General features: G+C 45.6%; 1 protein-coding gene across 1 annotated transcript; it reads left to right on the top strand.

Annotated features, from left to right (window-relative positions):
* Positions 1–435: 435 nt before the first annotated feature.
* Bi-1 (Bax Inhibitor-1) lies at positions 436–25242 on the top strand. Its single transcript, XM_077688018.1, has 8 exons — positions 436–594; positions 5496–5604; positions 9791–9911; positions 11025–11171; positions 17068–17147; positions 22750–22850; positions 24536–24605; positions 24989–25242. The coding sequence occupies exons 1-8, from the start codon at positions 542–544 to the stop codon at positions 25016–25018; spliced, it is 711 nt and encodes a 236-aa protein (XP_077544144.1). The 5' UTR covers positions 436–541; the 3' UTR covers positions 25019–25242.
* Positions 25243–25888: the final 646 nt, after the last annotated feature.

The raw sequence follows: 25888 nt of genomic DNA, 5'->3' as shown, positions 1-25888 counted from the left end.
GGCTGATGTAGAGAAAGAAAGCTTCGTTTATAACTGAACTGCGGCGCAGCAAAAAAGGCGCCCGAGTTTAAGTATCAGAAATAAAAAAGCTGATAGAAGTTTTATTTTTAACCGAGATAAGACAAGCGGTAGGGAATAATCAAAACAAGTGTGGTCGAACAGGGCGGTGAAGCTCCTACAACGGGATAAGAGCGCCAAAACTCAAGGAGGAAATAGGACGAACTGAAACAACCAACGTTTTAAGATGAAATAAAAACGCTGGAAACCCACGAACAGTCGTGAGACGGACCGGGACTGGCCTTGTGACGTCGTGTAGTGACGGTAGCGCAGAAGCATGGCAGAAGGGCAGTTGGGGCAGTGACGTCAGCCGCCCGGCTCGTCGTAAACCAGCGGCAAAACGCCAAAAGCGGCCGCCACGGCGTTAGTGGCAGCACCGTCGAACTCAGCCGCTACGAATAGGGGGACGCTCAGTCGGCTGACGTGTTGTTTGTGGTTCTGCCGTCCTGCCTTGTGAACGTACGTTGAGGTGCGACAGAACAAAATGGAGGCGCCTTTCAACGTGAATGCGTTTGTAAATTCTCTCAACAACAGACTGTAAGTATTAATGCGCTGTTTCTGGTCGTGTTCAGGGAACAATGACATGCATTTTCGTTCGAATAGTGCTGACGTATTAAGGTGTCAGCTATGAAGTTATCAGGTGTGGCGTTTTCCTGCGTACTTCTACCACTTTTATTGTAGTTATCGTGTTCGTCCCATAGTACTGGGTGTTGTGTCGCCTTTGCCTGGTTGCGAAGCTTATTGTATGCAGTCGCCCAGCTTTAAACTTCGGCTGGGTCACACCCCCACCGTGATCGACACGGCAGCCCTTGTCACGAGTTCGAAGTGGTTCGAACAGCAGTAGAAGGACGGATCTCCGGCAGAGTGCTTCAGCCTTGTAGCCGGCCACAATTGTTATCTCCTGCTCCTTTTTTGTGTTCTTATTAGTCCTAAATGGTTTGTTGTAATCTTCTGGTGGCTCCTTCGGATGGCGCTGCAAACGGCCTACTTTATTTTAGTCCATGTTCTTAAGAAGTCTTCGTGGGCGTCAACTAGCAGTATTTACGGACGGTTGTCATTTACCAAACGTACTGGGTAGAGTGTTGTGTACTGTTTTGCGTGAAAACGGGTTCTACTGTAATGGCGGCGGCAAACACGGATGAACTGCAAGGTTATTTGGCATTGCTGACAAGACTTTCCGGGAAATGCTCCTCCTGCGTTGAAGGAAATGTCCTGTTAAAAGTTTCGTGGTAGGCAACCTTTAGTTTCGAGCTCATAAGCCAGTCAACTGAAATTTCGATGTTGGGCTGTAAAAACCATAATCATTGCGTCATGCTTTCCACTCATTGTTGGCATTTATGAGGTTTAATTGTTTAGAGCTGCTTCGCGTTGGACGCCATACACGGATGACGTGAATAAACATTTCATCCTAGTTTCTTCCACCTGTTTTCAGTTGGTTTTGAGCTTGAGGCTAGACGCACTGTCGTAAACACCACAATCATTGACATGGCAAAGGTGCAACTGGGATTGACAGTTTATATTGTTTTAAACAATTCATAAACCGGATTTTTGTGTTACCGGGCGATTTTGTTAGTTCGCTTAAATGCCACTGTTGTTGTTAGGGGGCAACATGCAAAATGTACTAGTAACTTGGCAAAAACATCATTCAAAATTAGGTCACTTGCATTTTTTTTTATAGTGGTCAAAACCAGCTTGTCAGAATTAACCTGAATTTCATGCGCAGTAGCACACCCTGTGGCCCAGGTGTACTTTGACAACATGGATTATTAATTTTCTGTACTTTTATTAGTTTTGTGTTACTGACCAAACATGTTTGGTTTGAGTTCTGGCTTTTTCTTTTGGGTGGGTGGGGGGGGTCCGAAATCAGATTTCACAACTGTGTAATCTCTGTACAGCTAATCTAGATCCTAATGTCTTAGTAGGCACTCAGAAGCTGTTCACATGTAGAGTGCAATCTTGCACATTCTGACTCAAAGGGGCTGAACGTTTGAGTTTAAAAAGTAATTTTGAAGAATGTGTGCAACCATGGCGAGATTCGCATGGCAGCTTGAATTATTGGGTTTCCCCTCAACTTCATGCATTTGAAAGCTTACTGAAGTCTTCGTAGTATACGCGTACAGGTAATAAATATTCATCTTTGTTAAATGGCTTGCACTGACTGTAGCCATCACCCTTGTGATTAAAAGCAGGGCATTTTGGCCGTTGCGCTTATCAGCAGTGGTTACCCTGAACAGTGGAAAAAAGTGAACTGCCCACCAAAATGGCACGTATGGCATTGCATGCCAGTCATCTGTGTGGTGTAGGTGTCCGTCGCTCGGGTTTCTGGCCCGAGTGTACTACGCTCTTGTATGTTGTGGCTGTGTACAGTTCATTGCTTGCTGAATTGCTGATGCAAAGTAGCACAGCTTGTATGAAACCCTGGCAACAATCTGCGCTAGCAGTTTGCCAGTTTTAGTAGAGTAGCAAAAAAGTTCATGTGTATTTTAATGGGGTCTGCACAGGTTATTTTCTAGCAACACTTGGCAGATGCAATGGCTCGAAGGCATTTCGATAAGACAATCAGCTAAAGCCAATTTTTTTATTCAACACTATTTATTGACAAAGGTAGCTACTATTGCCGGGCATATGGTAATCGCGAGGCTCTTACTTGAGTTGTTTAAGTGCATTCATTGCACTTGGTTTGTAACGAAGTTTTATTTTTGACAGTTTTTGAGACTAGTGGCTATTAATCCTAAACATAGGCTACCTCAATACATTGAACAAAACATTAGGACATTTGCATTGTTGGGATTATGCAATGACAGCCGTTACTTGCACTTTCTAGGCACTTGCAACCTTTTGTCAGGGACCTGCAGAAGCAGTTTTAAAAGGGCCATGCAGACAAAAATGTTTTAGTGGAAAGATTTTGTGTTTTATAGTGCCCCAGCACTTGTCCCAAAGCAAACGGTGCATTAATCACTGAGAAATTAAAGTTAAAATTTTGATTCTCCCACCACATGGTGTTTTTGTGACGTCTGCAGTGATGTCACAAGAACAAGTCTTCAAGTGCTTATTGCTGTTGGTACTGCACGCACTATACTTGTTTTAGCTGCACAGAAGTGCCGTGATTTGGGTTTATCTCAGACAACACTGGCCGATTGGCGTAAGTGGTGGTGCCTTGCGTGACCATATTTGTCGAGCGCACACCAGGTTTCACGAACGATTATTGTTCGCCCGAATGTTTACGTGTACTTTCGTAACTTCCACTAATTACCCCACCATTCTTACTGCTATAAAAGGAATGTGCCCTAAATTTAAGCGCAAATAGCTCGTTCGGCAAACATATAAGCCGTGCCTAATTGTGTTTGCTTCTGCCGTCCTCAGCCAATCGCAGAACTGGGCGTATGGCATAATAGGTTGTTGCAGGAAATAAGCTAGTGGGTCGCATGGCCATTCCCTTTCTTCCTAAGTATATAGCTTATTTGAGAGAAGTTTACGTTAAAAGTGATAACTGTATGATTCTAACAAGGCAACCTTTCGAATGACCCAAACTTTTTTGTCTGCATGACCCTTTTAAATGTTGCCAATATTTCAGCTGATCAACAGGTTTGGTATGGGCCTTATGACGTTTTAATTTTTAGCTTTGAAATTGCACATTCTGTACCAAGCTCCAGAGGTACGCTGATCGTTGACAGCTGCACATGAAATTTTTAGTCGCGTTGCGTCGTAGTAAGAGCTCCCTTTCACAATGTGATTGTAACATGAAGCTATGAGAATGATTTAAGGCTTGTTAAGACAGTTGTTTCTACATGCCATGGAGGAAAGTTTTCACGCAAGTTTTCACTGCTCCAAATCAGTTAAATATCTACAAAGCTGATTTTACATATTTCTTGGATTTCTAAATTTACTTTTGTACATAGTGAGAACTGCAGGAGGTTTTTGTTCATGATTGCTATGCTCTGCTTTTGAAATTTGCAGTTGAAGCACATCATTTAGTTATATTCAGCAATGTATCAAACGACGTGCAGATTTGTTTACCAGGTGCTAGGTGACAGCATAGTTTATGTAGGCATAACAGGTACTGTTCAATGATTTTTCTCTGCTTCAGAGAACTCATTTCTGTGCAATTTTTTTCGTACGGAAAGCCCATTTTAACATTCCAAGGCATGCTTCGTGCTGCTCCAAATGCTTTTTTTTTTCTGCTACAAAATTCTATTTTTCAGCTCCAAGGATTAACTACAACATGACGGTCTGATCACATTAAATGTCAAAGCAGGCTGTCAGTATCACTGATAACCTCTAAACAACTGCGGGTATTTTAACTTTTTTTTTTTAGGTGAGAGCGGCTCACTGGCCTGTTTGGGAACTTTCATGCTTGTTCGGTTCTCGTTTGCGCACCTTGTAGCATGCTCTTCTGTGTCGCAAATAAATTTGAAAGGAACGGGAGAAATACCACCTGTAACTCTAGTGCAATTATAATTTGTAGTTTGAAAAAAAAAAAAAAAGCCATGAGCTACAGGAGTTGTGATTGCAATTTATTCAGCCTTTAATGGATGTTTACATTGCATCCCGAGTAATTTTCAGATCTTGTCCCTGTGGAGCAAAGCTTTTTTAATTGAAGTGTAAGTCAATCGAATGCGTTCACTTGATAGAGTAGGTGGTGGGGAGCATAGGAGCCTTGTTGTAATTGGCAGTTTCTAATGATGGCTCTTCTCTGCCCATCCTGCGGTTGTTACTCCACACATTTTTACTGGCCCATGTGATTTTATGTAGAACGTGCTCTTCCTCCTGTCGGCGCCTCCTTTACGACAGCGTCGCTGTAGTTGCTCAGTTGGGATGGTTGAGGTCGGTTGTCTGTGTAGTCCATACTAGAGAAAAGACAATTCACTCATGGCGTTAGTGAGGAGCAGTGACATGGCATTATGTGTATGGAGAGGAGGGGTTGATTCAGCTTCAGATATGTATAGGATGTTAATTGATCAAGGAATCGTTGGCTTCGCTGGGTCGCAAATTGACGAGCAATTTGCATAGTCTTAGTTAAGAACATTGTTGGGCTGTCACTTGATCTTTTTTGTGCCCTTCTCAAGCATTTATCATCACTTAGTCCGTTCAGCACTACTATCATGTGGTGTTGTACTAGTCTTTAAGCTTACCATTATTGGCGGCCACAATATTCTCGTATGCCCTCCGCAACAGTGCATTTGACATCCTTGGAAATAAACAAAATTGGCCACTAGTTGGCGGTGTTGTGCGTGGTTGTATTTCTTGGTTGGTCACAAGTGTAGCTTGCTGTCATTTGTTACAATATTTGTCAGTTTTACGTCAGCATCCAATTTTCGCGATGTTAAACAAAGTACTTGTATTTGAATAAGTGCAGTACATTTGGGGAATTCCAGTTTGTTGCTGTTATCTGCTGTAACAGTGCAAGCTACATTGTGGTCGACTCGTTTCTTTATTAGGGACAAGCCGGTGCGGGACCATCTGAAGAATGTGTACAGCTGCCTGGCTATTTCCACCATGTTGGCTGCCGCCGGTGGATATGTTCACCTGTTTACTGAATTCCTTCAGGTAAGAGGCGTTCCAGACCTGCGTGGTCTCAGGGAGACAGCTGTATTACATGTAGATACTTCTACACCTGTGCATGTTGTAAGTGCTGCTTACGCAATGTTCAGCTGCCTCATTTGTGTAGTTTGGGGCAGTGGTGTTACCAACTCTACTGGTTGGATTTACTATGGATACTTTTGTGTGAACCACTGGCTGGGTCCTGAAACTCAAAGCACAGCTGGCTCAATTGAGATTTCGGCCCACGTAAAGGTCCCCAGGTGGTCAAAACATGTTCACTGCGTTGTGGGTCACCAATGGGTCATGGCCTGTGCTCTTCCTATGCGGAAGCGAAGTTACGAGCATGCATCTGCTTGTAAATGCGATAACTTCATCACACTTGAACACAGTGATAGGATTCTTGTTGCGTGAGGTTGTAAATGGTCAGAAGAATACTTTTCTGGTGTTAAATGCCGTGACCCACCACTGACCCACAATGCACTCAGTAGAAATGTTTTCATGCTGCGTACGGTGCGACTCGCCAACGACCCACGCTCACACTATGATGTGCTGCCATCTGAGGTTTGAGAATTCAACCAATGTATATTTATATATTTATTGCATTGGATGTGGGGCAGCGCTATTGTTTTCAAGAAGTGGCAGCCTAGTTCTGTTGTGCTGCTCGCCAACATTTTTCCGCAGTTTTTGAAATATGTTTTATTCATATTTCCCACTGCTCGCAAACGTTTTAGCATTTTTCAAATAAACGTGACAAACACCAGCAAGAAAGATCGCAGCGCCATCTCTTTTGGAGCAAATGAAACAGGCACAGGCGAATGACGCACCGGTGGGTCATGCCGCCAGAAACAAATGTCGAATGGCCCACTGGTGGGATACTCCGCAAACGAGACCCCATGAAGGCATGCCACAGCAAACGTGTTAATCCGGTACCCTCCACTACGGCGTGCCTCATCGCCCATGTAGTATCGGCACGTTAAACCTCATAATCGTGTAAACCAGGGATTTGAATAACCCAAATAGTTCAATGTTTTTTGTGTTTGTCTCAAAGTACCTCGTGCTTTCACATGCATAATGCTGCCCTGCATATAACCTGCACCCCATGTTCGCGCATTAGCCACCCAATTACGATTGCCTGTGTGGCCCGTTACACGTGCAACAGACTAGCTTTGCCCCATGATGCAGGAGCTTCACACTTTGGCCAGTCACCTGGGCTGCCTCTGTTGAAAGCCCCTCCTCATGGGCCCAGACAGTCTCTCGCCACGTTTTTTTAGAAATCATGGGTTGACCTGTGTGGGCTCTCTTTGAGGAAGTTTCAAGTGAAGCTGCTGTCAGCAGACGCTAGTTCCGGAACGCATGCTGTCGGTCACAAAGTCCAGGACACAGCGTGCAGCGCCTGTCTTAATTGAGGATATGGTAGTAACAGCTCTTCTGGGAGTGTGGCCTACGGGGCAAGGCATTAGGGGGGCTGTGTTTAGCTCATGGAGGATGCTGAGCATTGGAGGTTTTTAGGTCACCTGCAGTGATCTTACATACTAGGAAGAAAAATTCCCATTTCTGGGCTCAGAAATTCCCCATTTTTAGTGTTTTTTTTCCCCCGCAGGTTTCTCAAGAATTTCCTGCATGCTCTTTTTGCAGATGATAGATCATTATGTGGATTCCTGTTCGGTTTTGCTAGTTAGTCAGTGCCGCCTATGTCTACTTTACATAGCCTTCCGGACGGAGACACCGGCCGTTCAGAGAACGAGTTTCAGCATGAACAAAATTCCACTGTCTGCTGCTCTGCAGCATTTGACTATGCATTTCACGTTTTATACCAAACAGCATGCTTACTTTTCATGCTAAAGTTCCAAGTAAAAACTGCCCGTATGAAAAAGAACACGAGGCATTGTTGGGTAATTGAGGTAACTTTAGCTCAGTTCGGGACAGCTGGTGCCTTCTCTTGTTGCAGCACGCGGTCTAAGGTGCACCCGAAACACTTCTTTGTATATAGCACAGGAATGCATGTAAACAGCCTTCAGCCCTTTAGCCGCTGCTGCTTTACGCTTTGCTGGCTCTTTCTCGTGGAGTATTCTTTGCTCTATGCTCCCTCTTGTTTTATGAATTGGATTGGAAGCAGTCTCAGATGCTTGTAGCTTGCGCAAACACAGACTACGGATATTTGGAAAATAAATTCCGCAAAGTGTTAAAAAAAACCTTTTTAAACGAAAATAAAGTAACAAATGATGCGAGGTCCAGTGTACTGACATTGTTTTTCCATTTTACCTCTGGACTCCTAAATTTCCCTGCATCTATTAAATATTCCCCTTTCCTTAGATGCATATTACCAGCGAAAAAACAGACAGGGACGAAGAAAGAAGCAGACGGGACACTCGCTAGACTTCAACTTTGAAGTCTAGCGAGTGAAGTCTAGCGTGAAGTCAGTTGAAGTCTAGCGTGAGAGTGAAGTCAGTTGAAGTCTAGCGAGTGTCCCGTCTGCTTCTTTCTTCGTCCCTGTCTGTTTTTTCGCTGGTAATATGCATCTAAGTCAACACCAACTAGCCCAACTTTCAGCCTTAACAATTCCCCTTTCCCTTTTGGCCAAAATTACAACAGAAAATTCCCCGAAAAAGGGGAAATTCCCTGTGCGGAACATCACTGGCCTCCTGAAGTCTCTCCACTACAGCACACCTTGCCTTGTAGTTGTAACGTAGGTTTGTCACCCCCCCCCCTCAAGGTGAAGCTGTTGATGGTGCCGTGACGCCATTCGAAAGTCGTTTGTGCAATTTTCTTCGGTTCGGTGAACAGGCCGGCTCCCTTGCACGGTTGTCTGAGGTGATCCTAAGCTTCAGTGTTTCAATTTTCTCACCATCACTTGCAGAGCTCCTCATTTTAGGCCAGTTTATTGGCTAGAGGCTTTCGGCATTCTGCTGTGGCTCAGCGACTATGGAGTGCAAGGCTGTTTTATTTTTCCCTGATGAAGGTGAAAAGGAAAACGCCCATGGGTTGAGATACAGCCACATGTTGAAGGTCTCCACATGGTCTTAACAAATGCGTAGCCCTCCATCACAGTGCGCCTCATAGTCCGGGTAGTGCTTCTGTGTGCAAATACCCAGTTTTGATTTCACCTGAGACTTTTTTTTTTTTTTAAGTGTGAATACACTTTATAAGCGACCCCAAACCATCCACCGCCGGCGGCGGCGTTGGCGTCCGCAGTGCTCCTCTATATTTGAAAAAGAAACAGCATCCGGCGCCAGGTTTCGATCCGAGGACTTTGCGGCCGCAGCGCGACGCTCTACCGACCAAGCTACGGACGCGACGGTGATATCAGTGTTAGACGCGCCTTATATCTTTAACGCATTCAAACTACGTCGTCAGCGGCGTGCGTTGGCGACTCAGCGGCGTTATAGCGGCTTGATAACTGCGTGGTGTACACGTGATACTACAAACCCGATGGAAGAGATGGAAGAGAAGGCGGCGAGGCGGTGGGCTGCGGGTGCCGAGCGCAAGCGCCGCAAGCGGGCCGACAACCGTGCATTCGCACTTTCACATTCTCCCCCTCGGGGAAATGCGGGGTAATTTTTTCATTAAGGGACCTGTCCATGTATGCTTCATGTGTGAATATGAAGAACAAACTGGTACTACTGTAGAACAGTAATAAAATCAAAGCATTTTTGACTACTGAAAGGAGCCTCCAACCTGTGCTTACCAATGCCCTCAAAAGGGCCACTAAAGAAAAAGGATGGTATGTTACACACCATCCAATCTTTCGATACATAGTGTATCGAAAGATGTGTGTGTTTAGTATACAAATGTGGGCTGCTTAGCGGCAAAAGGCTCTTCAATAAACGAGAAAATAGTGAAAACAGTCTAGTGGTGCCACCAGTCTATTTTCTTCTTTGCAATCAATTGTCGCATAACGCTGGCACACATTATGAGAGGCCAGGGATAAACATTCACATGTGTTTGCAGTTGTATGTTCAGTATGCCTAGCAACTCTTTGTAGGGAGCTTTTGTGATTGAAGTTAGTGAGCATTGCTGCCTTGCTCACTGTTGTTGCTCAGTCACAAGAAAATGAGGGGAACATGGGAAAGTACCCTGTGTTTTTTTAATCAAACCCTGAGAAAGTTGCATCTTTTTGCTGTTATCACTTCCTCACGGGATGCAAATTTAAGGTGATAAGTGAAGATTTGTGTGAACGTTGCTTTTCTTTTAGGGCAACCTTCTGACCGCCCTGCTGTCTCTTGGACTTCTTGTGGCTCTGTTTGCTGTCCCTGATAATGGCAAAAATCAGCACCTGCGTCTCGGCATCCTTGGAGGCTTTGCCTTCACCACAGGTACTTGGGGCAGTTATCTTCATTAGTACAGTTTTTTTTTTTTTTTTCAATACAAAATTGTTTTGCAAATTGGAGAATTCAGTCAAATTGAGCAAGTGAATAATATCTAGACAACTGCCGCGATGGTTCAGTGCTGCTGAGCCCAAGGACGTGGGTCTGATTCCCGGCCGTGACGGCTGCTTTTCTGATTGAGGAGAAAAGCGAAAACGCCCGTCTGTTTGAGATTTTGGTGCACGTTAACGATCCCCAGGTAGTGGTCAAAATTAACCCGAGCTTTCCACTACGGTGCGCCTCATCGCCTGTGTGGCGCCGGCGCGTTAAACCTCATAATTAATCAATCGGTAAATAACTAGAAAAAATGTAAAACTTCTCCACCTCTTCAAAAGCAAAGTGCACTGCAAAAATGACAGTTCTAGCTTTGAACACTTTTGATCTCAGTTGGGGTCCTGAGAATTAGTGCCATATTACATTCTAGGCTTAACGGCCCCTCCATTGCACATGCAGCAATTTTCCAAATTATGCAGCCATTTTATGGGTGAGGCACGTGAAGTTGCCAACATCAATAAACCATTTGGACTGACCAGCGAGACAAGGGAAAATGGCAGTAAAAAGGGATGTTAATTGATGGGCTTCCACCATGCATGCTGATTTCTGCAATTTCATTCATTCATTGCTATCCAAATCCAAGTCTGGCATTGTTAGACTCATTGCTGTTGTGAACAACTAAAAATAAACTGCCTTCAGAGTGCGGGTTAGCTGCATTAAGGAATGTGCACGCTGATTGCATTGGCAACTATCTTTCTTAACCACGCCCTGTTACCACAGCCAGTGCAGGAATTGCTGACATGAAAGACACCCAAATACCAAAATAAAGGAAACTGTAGTCTTTTAGAGATGTTTACTAAAGGCAATACTTGCCTTGAGTGTTAAAGTTTTGGTTCAGCTTTAGCTAATTGATGGTGGAATTGGGCATCGTACTCGCTAGCTGCCCTAAAATTCTTGAAGCATGTGGGCCCCACTTGCTTCCAGTGAATTGCAAATACCTGCTGCTTGCTGAGGGCATAGTGTGCGGATCCAGCTTATTACTGCTGCCAACTTTTTTATTCTCTGCAGGCTTGGGCATGGGTCCTCTTCTGGATATCGCGGTCTCTGTGGACCCATCCATCATTCCTACTGCATTCCTGGCGACCTGCGCAGTTTTCGCCTGTTTCTCCTTGAGTGCTCTGTACACTGACCATTGCCGTTGGATTTATATGGGTGGTAAGTTTTAAGACTCCTGTCCATTCTCTGCTGAAAATAATCTATCAATACGGCAGTGGGGAAACCTGCACGTTTTGATGGGATGCAGATTGTTTAAGGGGTCCCTAAAATTTGCCCTCTGACTGTGATGGTAATTGACGAGCCAAGCACTAGCTGTGGCTGGCAGACCTACATCACTCCTATTGGTTTTGAGAAAAAATTGCCAGCATTGGGAAAAGCAATGCGCTGCGCGTGACTGCAATTAGGTGGCTTGTGCCGTTGTGGCCGTGTTAAATACGTGCAGCCTGCCTGTCATCACAAAGCTATCTACAGCCAGTGATCGCAAGAAGTGGCCTTGAGCAAGAAGCTCCACGTTCTGACGAAAGGTGATAAAGATATAAGAACCACCATTAGAGGGGCCATGCAGACAAAATGCAAGTTTGGTTCATTCAAAAGAATGTCTTGTTAGAATAACACTGACATTACTTCTAAGGAAAACTTCACTCAAATAAGCTGTATAATTAGGAAAAAAAAAAAAAAAGAATGGCCATGCGACCCACTAGCTCATTTCTGTTCTAGAACCAATGATGTATTATGGGCAGCTGCACAGCCAGGCAAAATCCAATGCAAATTTAATGCATATTCTTTTTATAGCAGTAAGAATGGTGGGGTAAGCAGTGGAAGTTACGAACGCGCACATAAACATAGAAGCATTAGTGCGTACTACTTGCATTATGCCGGATATAGCTGCACAGCTGTCCAGTGCATTGTGCTCTCACTGGCCAACTGGCATAAGTGGCATTGTCTTCTGTGACTGTTTGTCGAGTGCACCCAGTGTTTCACAAAATGAGTACTATCAACTGTAACAAACATTATCCAGGCGCAAATCCGGTCGAAAACTAAAGCGAGGGTGGACAGCGGTTCCGAGCGGTATGGTGGCACCATCTAGGACTGACACAGCGAGCAAGGCACTCCACCGTTTGCTGTAGCTCTAGTTCATACTTAGTTCGCTTCAGTACTTGCCCTGGATACGTCTTCGCAAACATCAAGAAACAGACATTTCAGTGGGAGTATTAAAATTATGGCTTAAATTGTTGAATTTCTCAGTGAATGAAGCATCGTTTGGTGCCCTACAAGCACTGGGGGCACTACAGATCACCAAATTTTTTGAATAAAACAATCTTGTATTTTGTCTGCATGGCCCCTTCCAGATGGAGGATGTGACAGACAAGGACAGGGAGCATCCTTAGCACCTGTTCTTGTATGTCATGCCCTTTTTCTGGGTTTTTGCCTGACAAATTTGTCGTAAAGTACCAACTTGTATCCATATATTCTAAAGATATGAAGAGAATATGATTGCTGGCTGCGGTGGTCACTTTTCTGATGGCGGCAAAAGCGCTGTGGGTCCGTGATTTCAGCACACGTTAGATTTCCAGCTGGTCAGTAATAATCTAGAGCCCTCCATCTCATTGCCTGTGTAGCGTTGACGCGTTAAACCTCCTAATCAATCGGTTGCACAAGCCCAGTTATCTTTTTAACTCCTGTTTTAGCTGGGAAAATGCAGCTAGAGACCACCTTTAATTCGAGCCTGTGCTGTGCTTAGTGATGCGTTTCTGTTGCGGCTTTTGCAGTGCGGCAGCTTTCACCTGATAGCCTTTTGCAGTGGTGTCTGATCTTAAAATGACAACTGTTGGGACGAAGATATCACAATTTTTTGTACGCATAGGCAATTTCAAATAAAAAAGGATCTTTTAATTTAATGTGTAATGCACGGTATAGCCAAATTTGCAGCTTGCTTGACCATTGTTACTCAATATTCTGTTTGTAGCTGAGTAGTGCCAGTGGCCTTATGTGTTAGTGTGATATATATATAACCTACTTTGGGTGTGGCAAGGCCTGTGCAAGGTTGGTGGTGTACGAGGGGAAACAAGGCAGAGACTTGCCCGGGGTAAAAAAACTTCTTCATTATGCTGCTATGTACAGGTGCGGCCACTGTCAGTGGTCTGTGTGGCGTTGCTCCAATGCCTGCTTTGGTGTTGGGGGAAGTATTGCGGTGAAAGCGTAGTCAGTGCCGGAGGCAGAGTTCGCAGCGTCATCTGATGCGGTTTGTCTCACTTTGCCGCACATGGCAAAACTAGATTGTGTGTCAGCCCTCCTGTACATAAATACTTTAGCAATGGTGCTTTAACAGAAAGTATTCGAAGGGAATTCTTAAAGCACCCTGAAAATTTAAAATGAGCCGTCTACATCTTGAGGCCATTTTCGTCGCAGAGAATTTGAACATTCCTATCCTTGCGAAGAAAACTATCACGCCAAACAGTGCTGATTTAGTAAATTCATGTTTCAGATTTGTTAAAAGCAATAAAGAACCTTTAGAATTTCTGTGGCACCATGCATGCATACCTTGATAACGCAGTTTGAATACTTTGTTAGACCACCAGGGCCACATTACCTTTGCACTATAGTGTGCACAGGATAAGGGGGAGGGGGACTACTGCAGAAAGAAGACACTTGGCTATCTATCTCTGCCTCTGTCGCTGATGTGCTCCACCACCATGGGCTGCCGTGTTACTTCTAACGGTGGCCACACCTGCAAATTGACTACACCGATGGGCATCTATGTAAATATTAGCATAACTGACGTCGTCAGACTCTGGTAGAAAAAATAACTGATTGGTTATCCATTTCGTTCATTCTGTGTGCACATTTCATTCTTGGTTGTGTGAATTTTGGACAGTACAACTACTTTTCACTACACTGAAAGATTTGTATTGATATTTTTCTGTAGCAAGTATGGGGCCAGTGGCAGTTTTAACTCTGTGCTACTTTGCTACAAAATGTAAAAGAAATGACACACACAGCTTGTTAGTCTGGCCTGTATTTATTTCCGTGAATGACCCTTTATGTACAAAGTACAGTAAAACCTCGTTATAAGAGACACGGTTACAAGGGACACTCGGTTATTAGAGACATTTGAAAATGGTTTGGTTGGTCTCCCTATGTTCCCCATGTTAGCAACATTGCATACAAGAGACATGGTTACAAGAGACACTCGGTTACTAAAGACAACATTTTCAGCTCCCTAGAGCAAATTATTCACTTTTTATAAGAGACACAACTTGAAAACACTCACGCAAGGCGGCCTACGTCGTAGTACAAACCACACGCGTAGCAATTTTTATTCCCTAGGCTCGATTCTGTTCCGTTCCGCAGCCAGATGTCATGCCTCGCATGGTTGCGACTAGCGTCACTGAATAGTGACGCTAGTTGCGACTATTTTCAAACTACAGCGATTCTGCAACCATGCGCGATTGAGTAGTATTTCCGCCTCGGCGTCCACAGCACGCGTCGAAGTCGGACACTTGAGCCGTCGCCATGTTTCCATGAGAGTGCGTTGTACGAATCGTCGGCAGCCCAACGGTGGCGGGAGGGAAGGCGACCGTCCCGGCTGCTTGAAGCGAATCTCTTTGTCACGATGGGATTCCGCACCTCTCTCATCGCGGGCTTTCTAATTCGCGCCGCTATCGCTTCGCCCCATCTCTGTCGGCAGTTAACATCCCCTGCACCCCCCCCCCCCCCCGCCTCCTCCCTCCTTACCTCTTCTACCGATGTTTTCCGGACGGTCGAATTCTCAAGCAGTCTCGCCTGATTGGCTGCGCACACAGCTATCTGTGACGTTTTTGCGGTCGAAGCCAATTACGTTGGACGGCGTGAGAACGCAACCCCGCTGAAATGAACCTCGCGTAGCGTCGGGACCCGCGGGACGGAACGGCAACGGCAGAAGGGACGCCATCTTGACCTTCGTGCAGGCGCTACGCCGCCTTGACTTTCGTGCGGCGCTACGTTTCGCAAGCGAGCAGTGCAGCACTGGTGAAGCGTGCGACATGTCAACAGCAAAGCGAAAGCAGATCTCTCTGCTGGATAAGCTTGAAATCATAAGCGATGTGGACTCCGGACAAAAGCAAACGACGGTTGCGGAGAAGTTTGGACTTTCCCGGAAGACTGTCAACACCATTATGAAAAACCGCGAGGCAATCTTAAAGCAACAAGAGGACGGTGGACTCTCGGCGAAGCGAATCAGACTTCGGGGAGCCAGCTATCCAAAGGTGGAGGAAGCCTTACTGTTGTGGCTGCGAGACGCGCTTGCCAAGAACATTCCCGTGAACGGTGTGCTGCTCAGGAAACGCGCCGAGCAACTAGCGTTCCTTCTCGATTGTGCCGACTTTAAGTGCAGTGAAGGGTGGCTCGATCGCTTCAAAGCTCGCAACGGCATCTCGTTCAAGTGCATCTCGGGAGAAAGCGATTCAGTTGACTTAAACTGCGTGTCCTCGTGGAAAGATAGTAAGCTTCCTCAGCTACTTCATGGTTACAGCCCCGATGACGTGTTCAACGCGGACGAAAGCGGCTTATTTTACAAAATGAGGCCAGGGAAGACTATGTCATTCAAGTCAGATGCGTGCCACGGCGGGAAACGGTCCAAAGAGCGGGTGAGCGTTCTATTTTGTTGCAACATGTCGGGAACGGAGAAGGAGCGTCTCCTCGTGATAGGGAAGTCAAAACGACCCCGCTGTTTCAGTCACTGGCGTCACATTCCCGTCACATACGAATCCAACCAGAATGCATGGATGACGTCCAGCATTTTCAATTCCTGGCTGTTAAAATTCGACCAGAAGATGGACGCTCAGAATCGCCATGTGCTCCTCTTTGTGGACAATGCTTCTTGCCACACCAAAGTCCCTGCACTGAAAGCCACAAAGGTTGTTTTTTTCCCTCCCAACGCCACATCTCACCTTCAACCTATTGACCAAGGGGTTGTGCACTCGGTCAAGTCACAGTACAGGACACGGCTGGTGGAACGCCTGCTGTTCGACATGCAGCAAGACCGTGCAACTATCATCGACGTGAGGTTTGCCGTTGAGGTAATTTCAGCTGTCTGGAATGGGCTAAGAAGTGAAGTGGTAAAAAACTGTTTTACGAAAGCTGGCTTCAAATGTGGTGATGTGCTGGAAGAGGGGCTTCAGATGGAAGACACCGACGACGACGACCTTGAGAGTGAAGCTTGGACCCTCATCCAAGAGTCTGCGCATGTTCCAGAGTCCTTTCAAGATTTTGTCTCTGCAGATATGGACCTCGTGTGCTCTGAGGAGCTTACGGATGAGGCGATCGTGGCACAAGTGAATGGCGCAGGTGCCCTTGACGATGAACTGGAAGAAGAGGACGAGGAGGACATTGCGGAGCCAAAAGTGTCAGCAGTGGAAGCTGATGAGCACCTCAGGGCTCTACAAAGATACTGTCAGCAACAGGAAGGCTTACAGGATGAAGTCTTCTACCTCCAGAAGTTGGGAAGAAAGCTCCTTCAGTCTTCATTCTCAAAGAAGCAAACTACTCTGAAGGACTTCTTTCAGTCATCCTGAGTAATTTTCTGTTGATGGGATCAAGCAAACCTTGATGGTGGTATCTAATAAAGCGATCCAGTTCAACTCCTCAGTGTTTTTTAGAATTTTTGGATACAAGAGACCTTGGTTACAAGAGACACATTTTCCGGCTCCCTTGAGTGTCTCTTGTAACGAGGTTTTACTGTAGCATGGTTTTTAAGCAAAAAAAAAAATGCTGTTTGTATTTTCACGCAAGTTGTAAGGCTGCTTTAAAGCCCCTTCGAAGGTATGGAAAAGTTATGGAGTTTGTTACTGCTTTCATGCAAAATAAGCACGTGTGGGTTGGCATAGATGTAGTCACAGGCTGCCCTAAATCCTTAATCACTGAATTAGAGGGGGAATGAAGAGATGAGGAGGTGCAATGCTGTTGCCTGCTTTCTCTGCATTTTTGTATTCACCACACTTGAGATGCATTACTTTTCAATGTTGTAAAGTGTTAAAATTTGTCCGTTGAGGGTAAATGCTTTGCATTGTTTCATTAGGAACTCTGATGTCAATGCTGTCCATCATGTCGATCTTCTCTCTGGCCAATCTGTTCATGGGCTCCTATCTCCTGTACCAGGTAGGCCAAAAGTTTTTTCAGTCTTTGTGTTGGCTGTACTCATTCGCTAATATTCAGAATCAAACCTTTCATGTTGCCTGTCCTCGTTGGCCCCCTTCGGGGCCACTGCATACTTGTAGGGCCAGAACTCCACATTTGAAAATTCGTTCAGGCACAAAGTGTGTCGTAAAGGTGTCACCACATAAAGCAGTACTGACACTAAATTTCTCGCTTTCGGTTTTTATGCTGTGAAGAATTCCTATTGACTGAGTAATTACGAAAATCGAACCAAAAGCGGTCAGCCGCCAGCATAGAATTATAATGCATTTATTCCGGTCACTTTCAGATTCGGTCGTCGCGCGCCAAATGGTCGTTCAAATGCAGGCCGGATGGCGTTACATCACGATTTCGTGGCCGCAAAAGCTGCTTGTGCTAACATCAATCAATAACCCACGACGACGTGGACATTTGCTGCATTGTCTGCTACGATTGCACATATGGTCCGCACTCGCCCGCGCAGTCATGTCTGAATCGTGAGACTCGGATTAGTCGCTGCCACCCGAGTTTTTTGGTATCGCTGTGGCTCGAACCAGCGCAGACCACGTTAACAGCTTGTTGCCGCCCTTCTTAATCAGTCTGATTGCTAAAAAGAAGTTCCACATGCGAGAAAGTAGATGTTAGTGTGGTAAAAAGTTGTGCTAGGGATTATCAGTGCTGATTTTAAAAGCGGCGATCAGATACCTGCCGCAAATGCTAAGCCTTCGCTGACCAGCCGTGAAGGTCCGATGGCCCGACCAGGCACCGCAGCGCATGGTGCGGCGAGCGGCTGAAGGAGGGTGCTACCTGCGCGGAAAAAAAAAAAAAAAAAGCCACGGCAGATGTCTTGGTCACTGATCGTTCAAATAGAAATTATTACGGAAATAAACTTCCACGTGCAAGAAAGGGGATAAGTGTGGTGAAAAGTTGTGTTAGGGATTGTCATTCGCAGTTGCACAGATAGTGGCGATCAAATATCTGCCACGACGCTAAGCCTAAAGTTCCTATCACCTGATCCGACCGGAGCAATGCAAGCCGGTTGCGGGCTGTTGGGGATGCCCCTCATCTAAAACTCTCCGCACGTCAGCTCGTTGTGCCTGCTTCCCCTATTCTAAACTGCCTAATCGTTTCCACTCCGCTTGTACTGCAGCTCCTCCGTGAACTTCGGGCTCTGCAGGTAGCAGTCATGTGAGAAGTACAGCGAACAAATTTTGCCCGCCAGCTTTGGTGACCAGTTCTTACGATCGCTGCCGCCTTTGAACTCTGCCCACATTTCGCGCTGCGTGTTGGCACATGGAAAATAATGCATCTTGGCGTCCATCAATTTGCTTGGACAGGCTTCACTGAGCAGTTTTTCGCATTCCGTGAGCTTGCCATAGCAGAACTTTGGCGAACTTGGCGACGCGCACAGGTCGCTCAGCCAACACACCACACAGTTTTTGGCACCAATGCAAGGGAACACCATGTGCCGGCCACGAAGTGAAGAGCAAAAATGTTGAAACGCCAAAGTGTGCCAATTTTACAAGCCTTGCTCACAGAGATATTGAGACCACCATAAAACGAGACCACCAGCAGCAGCTCAGGCTGTCGTTTCTGGTTCCGAAAACTACTATATGACGTCGCCCTGAACCGGCCAGAAACGCCAGAAGACATTTCGTGTCGCTGATAGCGATTTCGCTAGTGCTGCTCATTTGTGGTAGCTCACAGCCGGGACAATTAAAATCGATTTTTGATGGGATTCCAGCTTCGGATCGCTGCAAAAATTTGTGAGGCATCTGTACAAACTACCGAAGCCAATTATATCGCTTTTTAGGCCTCTACATTTGTTGTCAGTACTCCTTTAATGCTTCAAAAATAGGGTTTGATAGGGTGACAAAAAATGCCAGTGTTTTTTAGTGAAGATACCCACCTAATCTAAATTTATCCGTACTCCTCTTCTACAACGTTGCGTCAAGGTGTGTAGGTCATATTAGTAAATATCTTTGTTTCAGGCCAGTGGCATTTCATAATGGCGTGGGGAAATGAAGCTGAATAGGAAAAAGGCTTGATGTGCAGGATTTGAAGGGGAAATTTGTTTCACACTGCACTGGCAGTGTGGGATACTTTTACCACCTTAAAATTAGTGAGCGTGGTCAGGAAGTGTCGGTATTGATAATGTCACCTGAAAGAGATGTTTTAATAGGTGCTACAGTGAAATCTCGGTATAACTTTTAAGGGGCCGCGGCAAATTGCTTGTTATTCTGAAAAGTCGTTGTAGTGAAAATCTCAAATTTTAGACAACAAATTACAGTGTAGACCATTTCTAATGTAACCGCTAATAGGGACCGGGCAGCTGGACGGGTGGCGCCACCACTCGGCGCTCCCCTCGTTAGTGGAATGAGCCGGTGCATTGAACTACGCAGCCTCCCGTTGTTTTTGCCATGTTTGCTTGGTTTCTTTGAATGTTTAGGTGGTGTGAGCGGATATGTGGGGCTAAACGAAGTCTAGACAGATGTGTTGGGTCCATAGATGCACTAACGGCTACGTAAACTTGTCGGACGCTTCTAAGGTTGGGTATGGGCTACATTAAAATAAGCGCTTTTTGCAGCGATCTACGCTTGGCACCACCAGATCTGAGTGCGAATATAACTATTCGTATTAATATTCATTTCTTCTGAAATGCACTAACGGCTACGTAAACTTGTTGGGCGCTTCGAAGGTTTGGTATACGGGCTTGCTTGACATGAGCACTTTTTGCAGTGCTCTCCGCCCGATCCGAGTAGGCATTAATATTAGTATTACTATTAGTATTACTATTAGTACTACTATTAGTACTACTATTAGAATTGCTATTAGAATTACTATTAGCATTAGTATTCATTTCTGCCACTTCAAATTATCTGCACTGGTTTCAGTGACTATATACGGTTTCCACACCAGCCTTAACGGTGGGATACCTGGATACGTGTGCTTTGAAGAGAATGGCACTTACGTGCGAGTTCAATTAGTGTTGCCGTGGAAACTTCACGGCAGTTATACTTTCTGTAATCGTGAGCTTTGAACCTTCTGTTTTTGTGAGTGAGCGCACGGGAGCCGAAGCGGAACTCTCGCGTTCGTAGTGGTCATATTATCAAAAGCCGAAGTAATTCAGTCACCCAACAGCCCAAGCGAAAAATCTCCCCCCTTCCCTCCCCATTTTACCACCTCTGTGGAATAAAGGCTGGAACCGATAGTTAAAAAATGTTAACCTTAGCCTGTGTTTTTTAATGGTTAAGGATTCTTTGCCCAGCACCTAAAAATTGTGTAATGCCTTGTGAAGAAACCAAAAATGCGCGACCAGTTGCCTCAAATAGAGCAGCATCAGCCCCAGTACTCCAGCACAGATGCATTTCCGACACACTGGAGGCAGTTAGGATTTGGAGAGGGGTCCATGGATCTGCAAAATAAACAGGAAAATCATCCAGCCCTCAGTCTCACGACGGCGATGGTGGAACGCAAAGCTTCCTTTGGACAAAATAAAATGGGGCAAGGGTCAAAGTCAAAGACGTTGCGACCAAAAGACCAGACTGCGTGCGTGTCAACTTCAAAAGTTCTTCTAGTCAAAGTTTAAATCCAGAATGCAAGCGAGAATTCGCCCACGAGAAACCTTTGCGATAAACCATCGTCGTCATTATACGGAGGAGTGCATGATTTTTTAAGCGTAGGTGGCGCTTGTGGTAAAATGCGATTGCAGCATTCAGTTGTGAAACTGAGGGCAGGTTTTTGGCACCCTCCTGTCTCGCGTCATTCACCCACGCAAGAATTGTCATTGGAAAAGCCATTAACCGACTAGCCAGCAACCATTGCAAGTCTTGTAAAGCAATGCTTTTTCATTACAAGCAATACCGTTCTACTACCCGCCGCGGTGGCTCAGTGGCTAAGGCGTTGCGCTGCTGAGCACGAGGTCGCGGGTTCGATTCCCGGCCGCGGCGGTCGCTTTTCTGATGGAGGCGAAAAGCAAAAATGCCCGTGTGTACGAGATTTCGGCGCACGTTAAAGATCCCCAGGTGGTCAAAATTAATCCGGAGCCCTCCACTACGGCGCGCCTCATCGCCTGCGTTGCGTCGGCGCGTTAAACCCTACAATCAATCAATACCGTTCTACTATCTTGCGGTATTTATTCTGTAAATGATCCCCAATGGCTGTAGTAAACATGTGTCTGTACAATAAACAAAACTCTACCGTAATTAATGGAGTTACGTAGTGCATTTATCGGAAGTTTTGTTTGGGGGTACTTGAAGGCACCCCCAAACTTTGTCTTTCGCTTGTGCTTGACATCGTTTCGTCATCAATTGGTAAAAGACAGCGCCACAGCATTCTTGGATAAGCTGCACACCGGCTTTGCACGAGCATTTAGCTGCAGTATATTCCTCGTAACACCAAACTGCACGCAGGCATAAAAAATTTGCCCGAAGGAACTTTGCACGAGCATTTAGCTGCAGTATATTCCTCGTAACACCAAACTGCACGCAGGCATAAAAAATTTGCCCGAAGGAACGGGCTTGCACTTTCTGCTTGACTTCGAGCTTGGCGCATTGAGCGTAGTGTGCTATTTGTAATTACCGAGTGTAGGCGTAAATCACACATGGCATGCCTCGTAAAGGCCGCCTCTACTTTCAAGATTTACCGATCTGAAAAAGTCCTTGTGGTTATTATCCGCGCTTTGCAAGCCGCTTTGCAGCAGAACGACAGAAAGCCATGCACAACTACGCTGCGCTGACTGCCACCGGCATTCCACTGACGAGCGGTTCGCCGCGGGCGCTGAAGCAACGGTGGTGCCATAAAACGGCCGCCCGGTCCCTATAGTACGGGACCGGATATAACGCGGGTTTTCCTGGCCACCAGTAGGCTTCCCATAGAACTCAATGCATAAGCATACCGTTTAAAATGTGTTTGTCCGAAGTGCAATACCGTTTATACTGTGGTTTTTTGGCGGGTCCGCTGATCGACCGGTGCAACTGGGGCAACGTTTTGGGGTCGCAAGAAAAAAGACAGAATCGGTCATTCCACACCCGCGCACGCTCCCTGCTCTCCCCTAACTTCGACGTAGAAAATAAAAAAAAAATAGGCACCCGTTAGTCCGCGTGTTCCGCGTTTGCATGCACATAACCACAACTGCCCTTGACGCACCTCGGAAGGTAGTGAGCCCCTCTTCCCCCTCCCCACGCGGTAAGTTGTTTCTAATGTAACGTTGTGCAGATAAGCAACCGCCCTTTTTCTTTTCGACCATCTGGATAATACCTTCTTTGACAACACCCACGCATGGTCGAATGTGTACATATCACATCATACACAAACACAAGAAAAAGGCACTTTACATTATCTCATGTCATTGTTATTGTGCGAATGGCATTTCGGCAGAAACTACAATATGGTTAGACATTTTAGACAAGCATGGTTTAGCTTCACAGCTCGCATATATTGCATTGTGTGCAGACGGGAAACTGAACTGAGCGAAAGCAATACCATTGCAGTGGTTGACATGGGGACTTCATTGCCCCTCTCCCTGCTTTCTTTCCCCCCCTGCCAGTTTATTAACATAAAAGCGCTTTTTTTTTTTTTTTTCCAGGCAAACCTGTACCTTGGTGTGGCTCTTTTCTGTGGCTTTGTGCTGTATGACACCCAGCTGATCATCGAGAAGAGGAAGCGTGGGGAGCGTGACTACATCAGGTACTTTTTTCATGGGCTGCCACCGTAGTTGGCCTAATTTGGTCAAGTGAAAATTCCCTGTCCGAAAGTACTGGAGCCTGGAGTCGCATTCAAACACTGCTCGTATTATCAATCTTGTGTGAAGCATCATTTAGAAACGATACATAATTGGGACACTTCCACATTTCAAAAAGGCCACTGGGTCTGATAATATAGTGGCTTATTTTTTAATACTGCCTTTGGTCAGAACTATTTTCTTTCAGAAAATGTACTTTCTCAGCAGATATATTTACTCAGTGCACCTATTCAAATGGATCAACAATTTCTATTGCTAATTTTATCACATTCGATGTGCTTCCAAGGCCAGTAATGCCATGTAGTGGTTAGCTTTTTCACTTGCTCTGCAAAATTTTTGACTCGTGGCTCATAACTACAGCTGCTGGAGGTGTTAAAAGGGAAGGGACCGTCACTCAGTGTTGCTTCTGAAAAAAAAAAAATGCACTGCTCGTAATTATTGCACATAAGCAGTCAAGTTTTTGATGTAGTAGTCAATGGGGAATCTGACAACATTCAATTGCCAGAGTTTGGTTCGATTTTGATATGGGTTGTCAAATCGACGGGGGAACATTCACTCAGTGAAGGTAGTATTTAAATCGTGTGAGCATTTAATGGCCATCACAAGCATGAGCACTGCTAGTCCTAAATGCTTACCATTTTGAACAGGTTTACAGTGTTGCATTTGCGCAGCAAAATTTTTTTTTTCTTTTTGCAACCTGCCCTACTGTGGGCTTAGTCCCCCTATGGGCTGTTATAAGAATCTGCCAGTGCTCTCTTTGGAAAAAGACTGCTTGCTGCTGTAGCACATCCACAGCTGAACTTCGTGATAAGTGCTCAAGTTGAAAGATAAGAGCTCTCTTGGGAAAAAGACTGCTTGCTGCTGTAGCACATCCACAGCTGAACTTCCTGATAAGAGCTCTCTTGGGAAAAAGACTGCTTGCTGCTGTTGCACATCCACAGCTGAACTTCATGATAAGCGCTCAAGTTGGAAGTCTAAAGATAAGAGCAAACTATCGGATGCGAGGTCCAGTGATGACAGCTGTTGTATTGTGTCTGAATAGCAGCAGCTTTTTTTATTTTAGCAGCCAAAATTTTTATTCTTGTCATGTTGCATTAAAGCAGCACAGCTGTGACGGTCTCTTGTCACAGTGTTTGCTGCATGAAGCTGAAAGGATGTCAGGCACGCTAAGGACACTTTTTTTGTAGGAAGGTTGTGCAAGAGCTGAAGCTCATATCAATTTATTTTAATGCTTTCTGTGAATCACTTCTTCGAGCACTATTACTTTGCCCAACACTTGGTTATTGTGAGTTATTGCATGGCCACTGGAGTAGACTATTTATTGATTGTGTTGGCCCAATTTTGGGCTATCACAGGAGTGGAAAGTAAGCAATAAGCAACTTCTGCATTGCACACGCATGTTTGTTCAGTTTTCTTGCTAATTTTTAATGAGTGCAGTGCATTAGCGACCAATACCCAGAGGTCCTAGTTGCTCACTGTGACGGGATGTCTTGTTAATGTAAACAAGCCTGATGTCCACTGCCGATGTTAATTTTAATTTAAGCACTCTTTTCTTCTAAGGTTGCTAGTATTGTGCACGTTTTGCTCTTATGTTGTCAGCCGTGCACAGTTCGATGCTGTTCTGTTGCAGACACTCTCTTGACCTGTTCCTGGACTTCATTAGCATCTTCAGACGTCTGCTCATTATTCTGACCCAGAAGGTGAGCCCATTGGTTCATTGTTAGCTGCTTACCTGTAGAGAAGCCGGAATGGGCGCATTGTAGTCTCTCGCCAGCTGGGATCATTCTTGCATATTGTGAGCTTGCTCTTGTCTGTTGTACCTTGTGCAGTCTCAGAGGAATGGAACTAAGGTGAGGCAGTGCAGCTTGTCAAGCAAAGAAGGGTCCTCTTTGGCCCCTTGTGCACCACTTTGCTCTAGTAGCTAATCCTCACCCCCTCCCTCCCTGCCCCCCTCCCGCTTCTCTCTGTTGAACAATGCTCACTCACCATGCCCCCCTCCACTGTGCTGCACACCCCGGCGGCTTGGGCGCCGCAGTTTGGGCCTTCCTGTGTGCTTAACGGCCCTCTCTTTGTCCCATTCCAGGAGAGTAGCAGGCGTGAAAAGAGGAACTGATGCCTCGCTGCTTGCAAAGACTGCATGGTCCCTCGGTTGGAAAACCTCATTCAGTTTCCTGTAGCCAGTCGGGCAGAGTGTGGCAAGCGTTTGTCTGCTCCACTAAAATGCTGCGAGCGTCTGGTGGAGGGTGGCAGCGCAGGCTGCTGTGCTGCATTATTGGATGGCCGGGACTTCTATAATCAAGTGTAACTTTGTGTTGTTCTTTGAGATGAATGCATAGCCAGTATCTTTTGGGGCTTCTATATGTTTGGGATGCTTACCTTCAAGTTGGGGGCTTTTAATTTCACAACCTCTCATGCCAGTGCCCTGTGTACATCTCTTGTAGTGCAGAACATACGTTAGGGTTGATTTATACTTTGGTGTGAAGTGTTTGAGCACCCCCTCCGCACTCTCCCCTCCCCCTTTTTTTGTATACCAGTATTGTATACATCTTTGTCTCCCATGCATCTAACGAGTGGAAGTTTGCAGTGACAGTTCTAAAATATTGAGTGCAATAGAATTAAGACGCATTGGGGTTCACAGTACAACATGCACATTGCTACTGCTTCAAATTCGTGCAAAAAGTAAACAGTTGACAATCATACTTCGCATTAGTGGGTTGTGCTCTGTTCTTGTGGGTGTATTCTTGTGGCTCAATAAAACTTGTCAAAGTTCTAGACTAGCAGCACAGTGTGCGTGATGTCTTTTGTTCCAGAAACAGGAAGAGAGAAACGAAGAGGAGAGACGATCGTAAGGTCATGCTAAACACTGCCCCAGCCACTGTTTTGTTTTTGGACTGTACTTTTGTCACTGGCTGAAATCGTAGCCAGAGCTCTAAATTCAAAGATGGCTTAGAAGTGGCTCCGCTGAACTTTGTCTCCAGTGGCT

The sequence above is a fragment of the Haemaphysalis longicornis genome, unplaced genomic scaffold (genome assembly GCF_048455015.1).
Source record: "Haemaphysalis longicornis isolate Haplotype H1 unplaced genomic scaffold, Haemaphysalis longicornis Haplotype H1 scaffold_1, whole genome shotgun sequence".
In the NCBI taxonomy this organism is placed as follows: Eukaryota; Metazoa; Arthropoda; class Arachnida; order Ixodida; family Ixodidae; genus Haemaphysalis; species Haemaphysalis longicornis.
The sequence above is the reverse complement of the archived record's forward strand: the minus strand, read 5'-3'. Positions and strand labels throughout refer to the sequence as shown.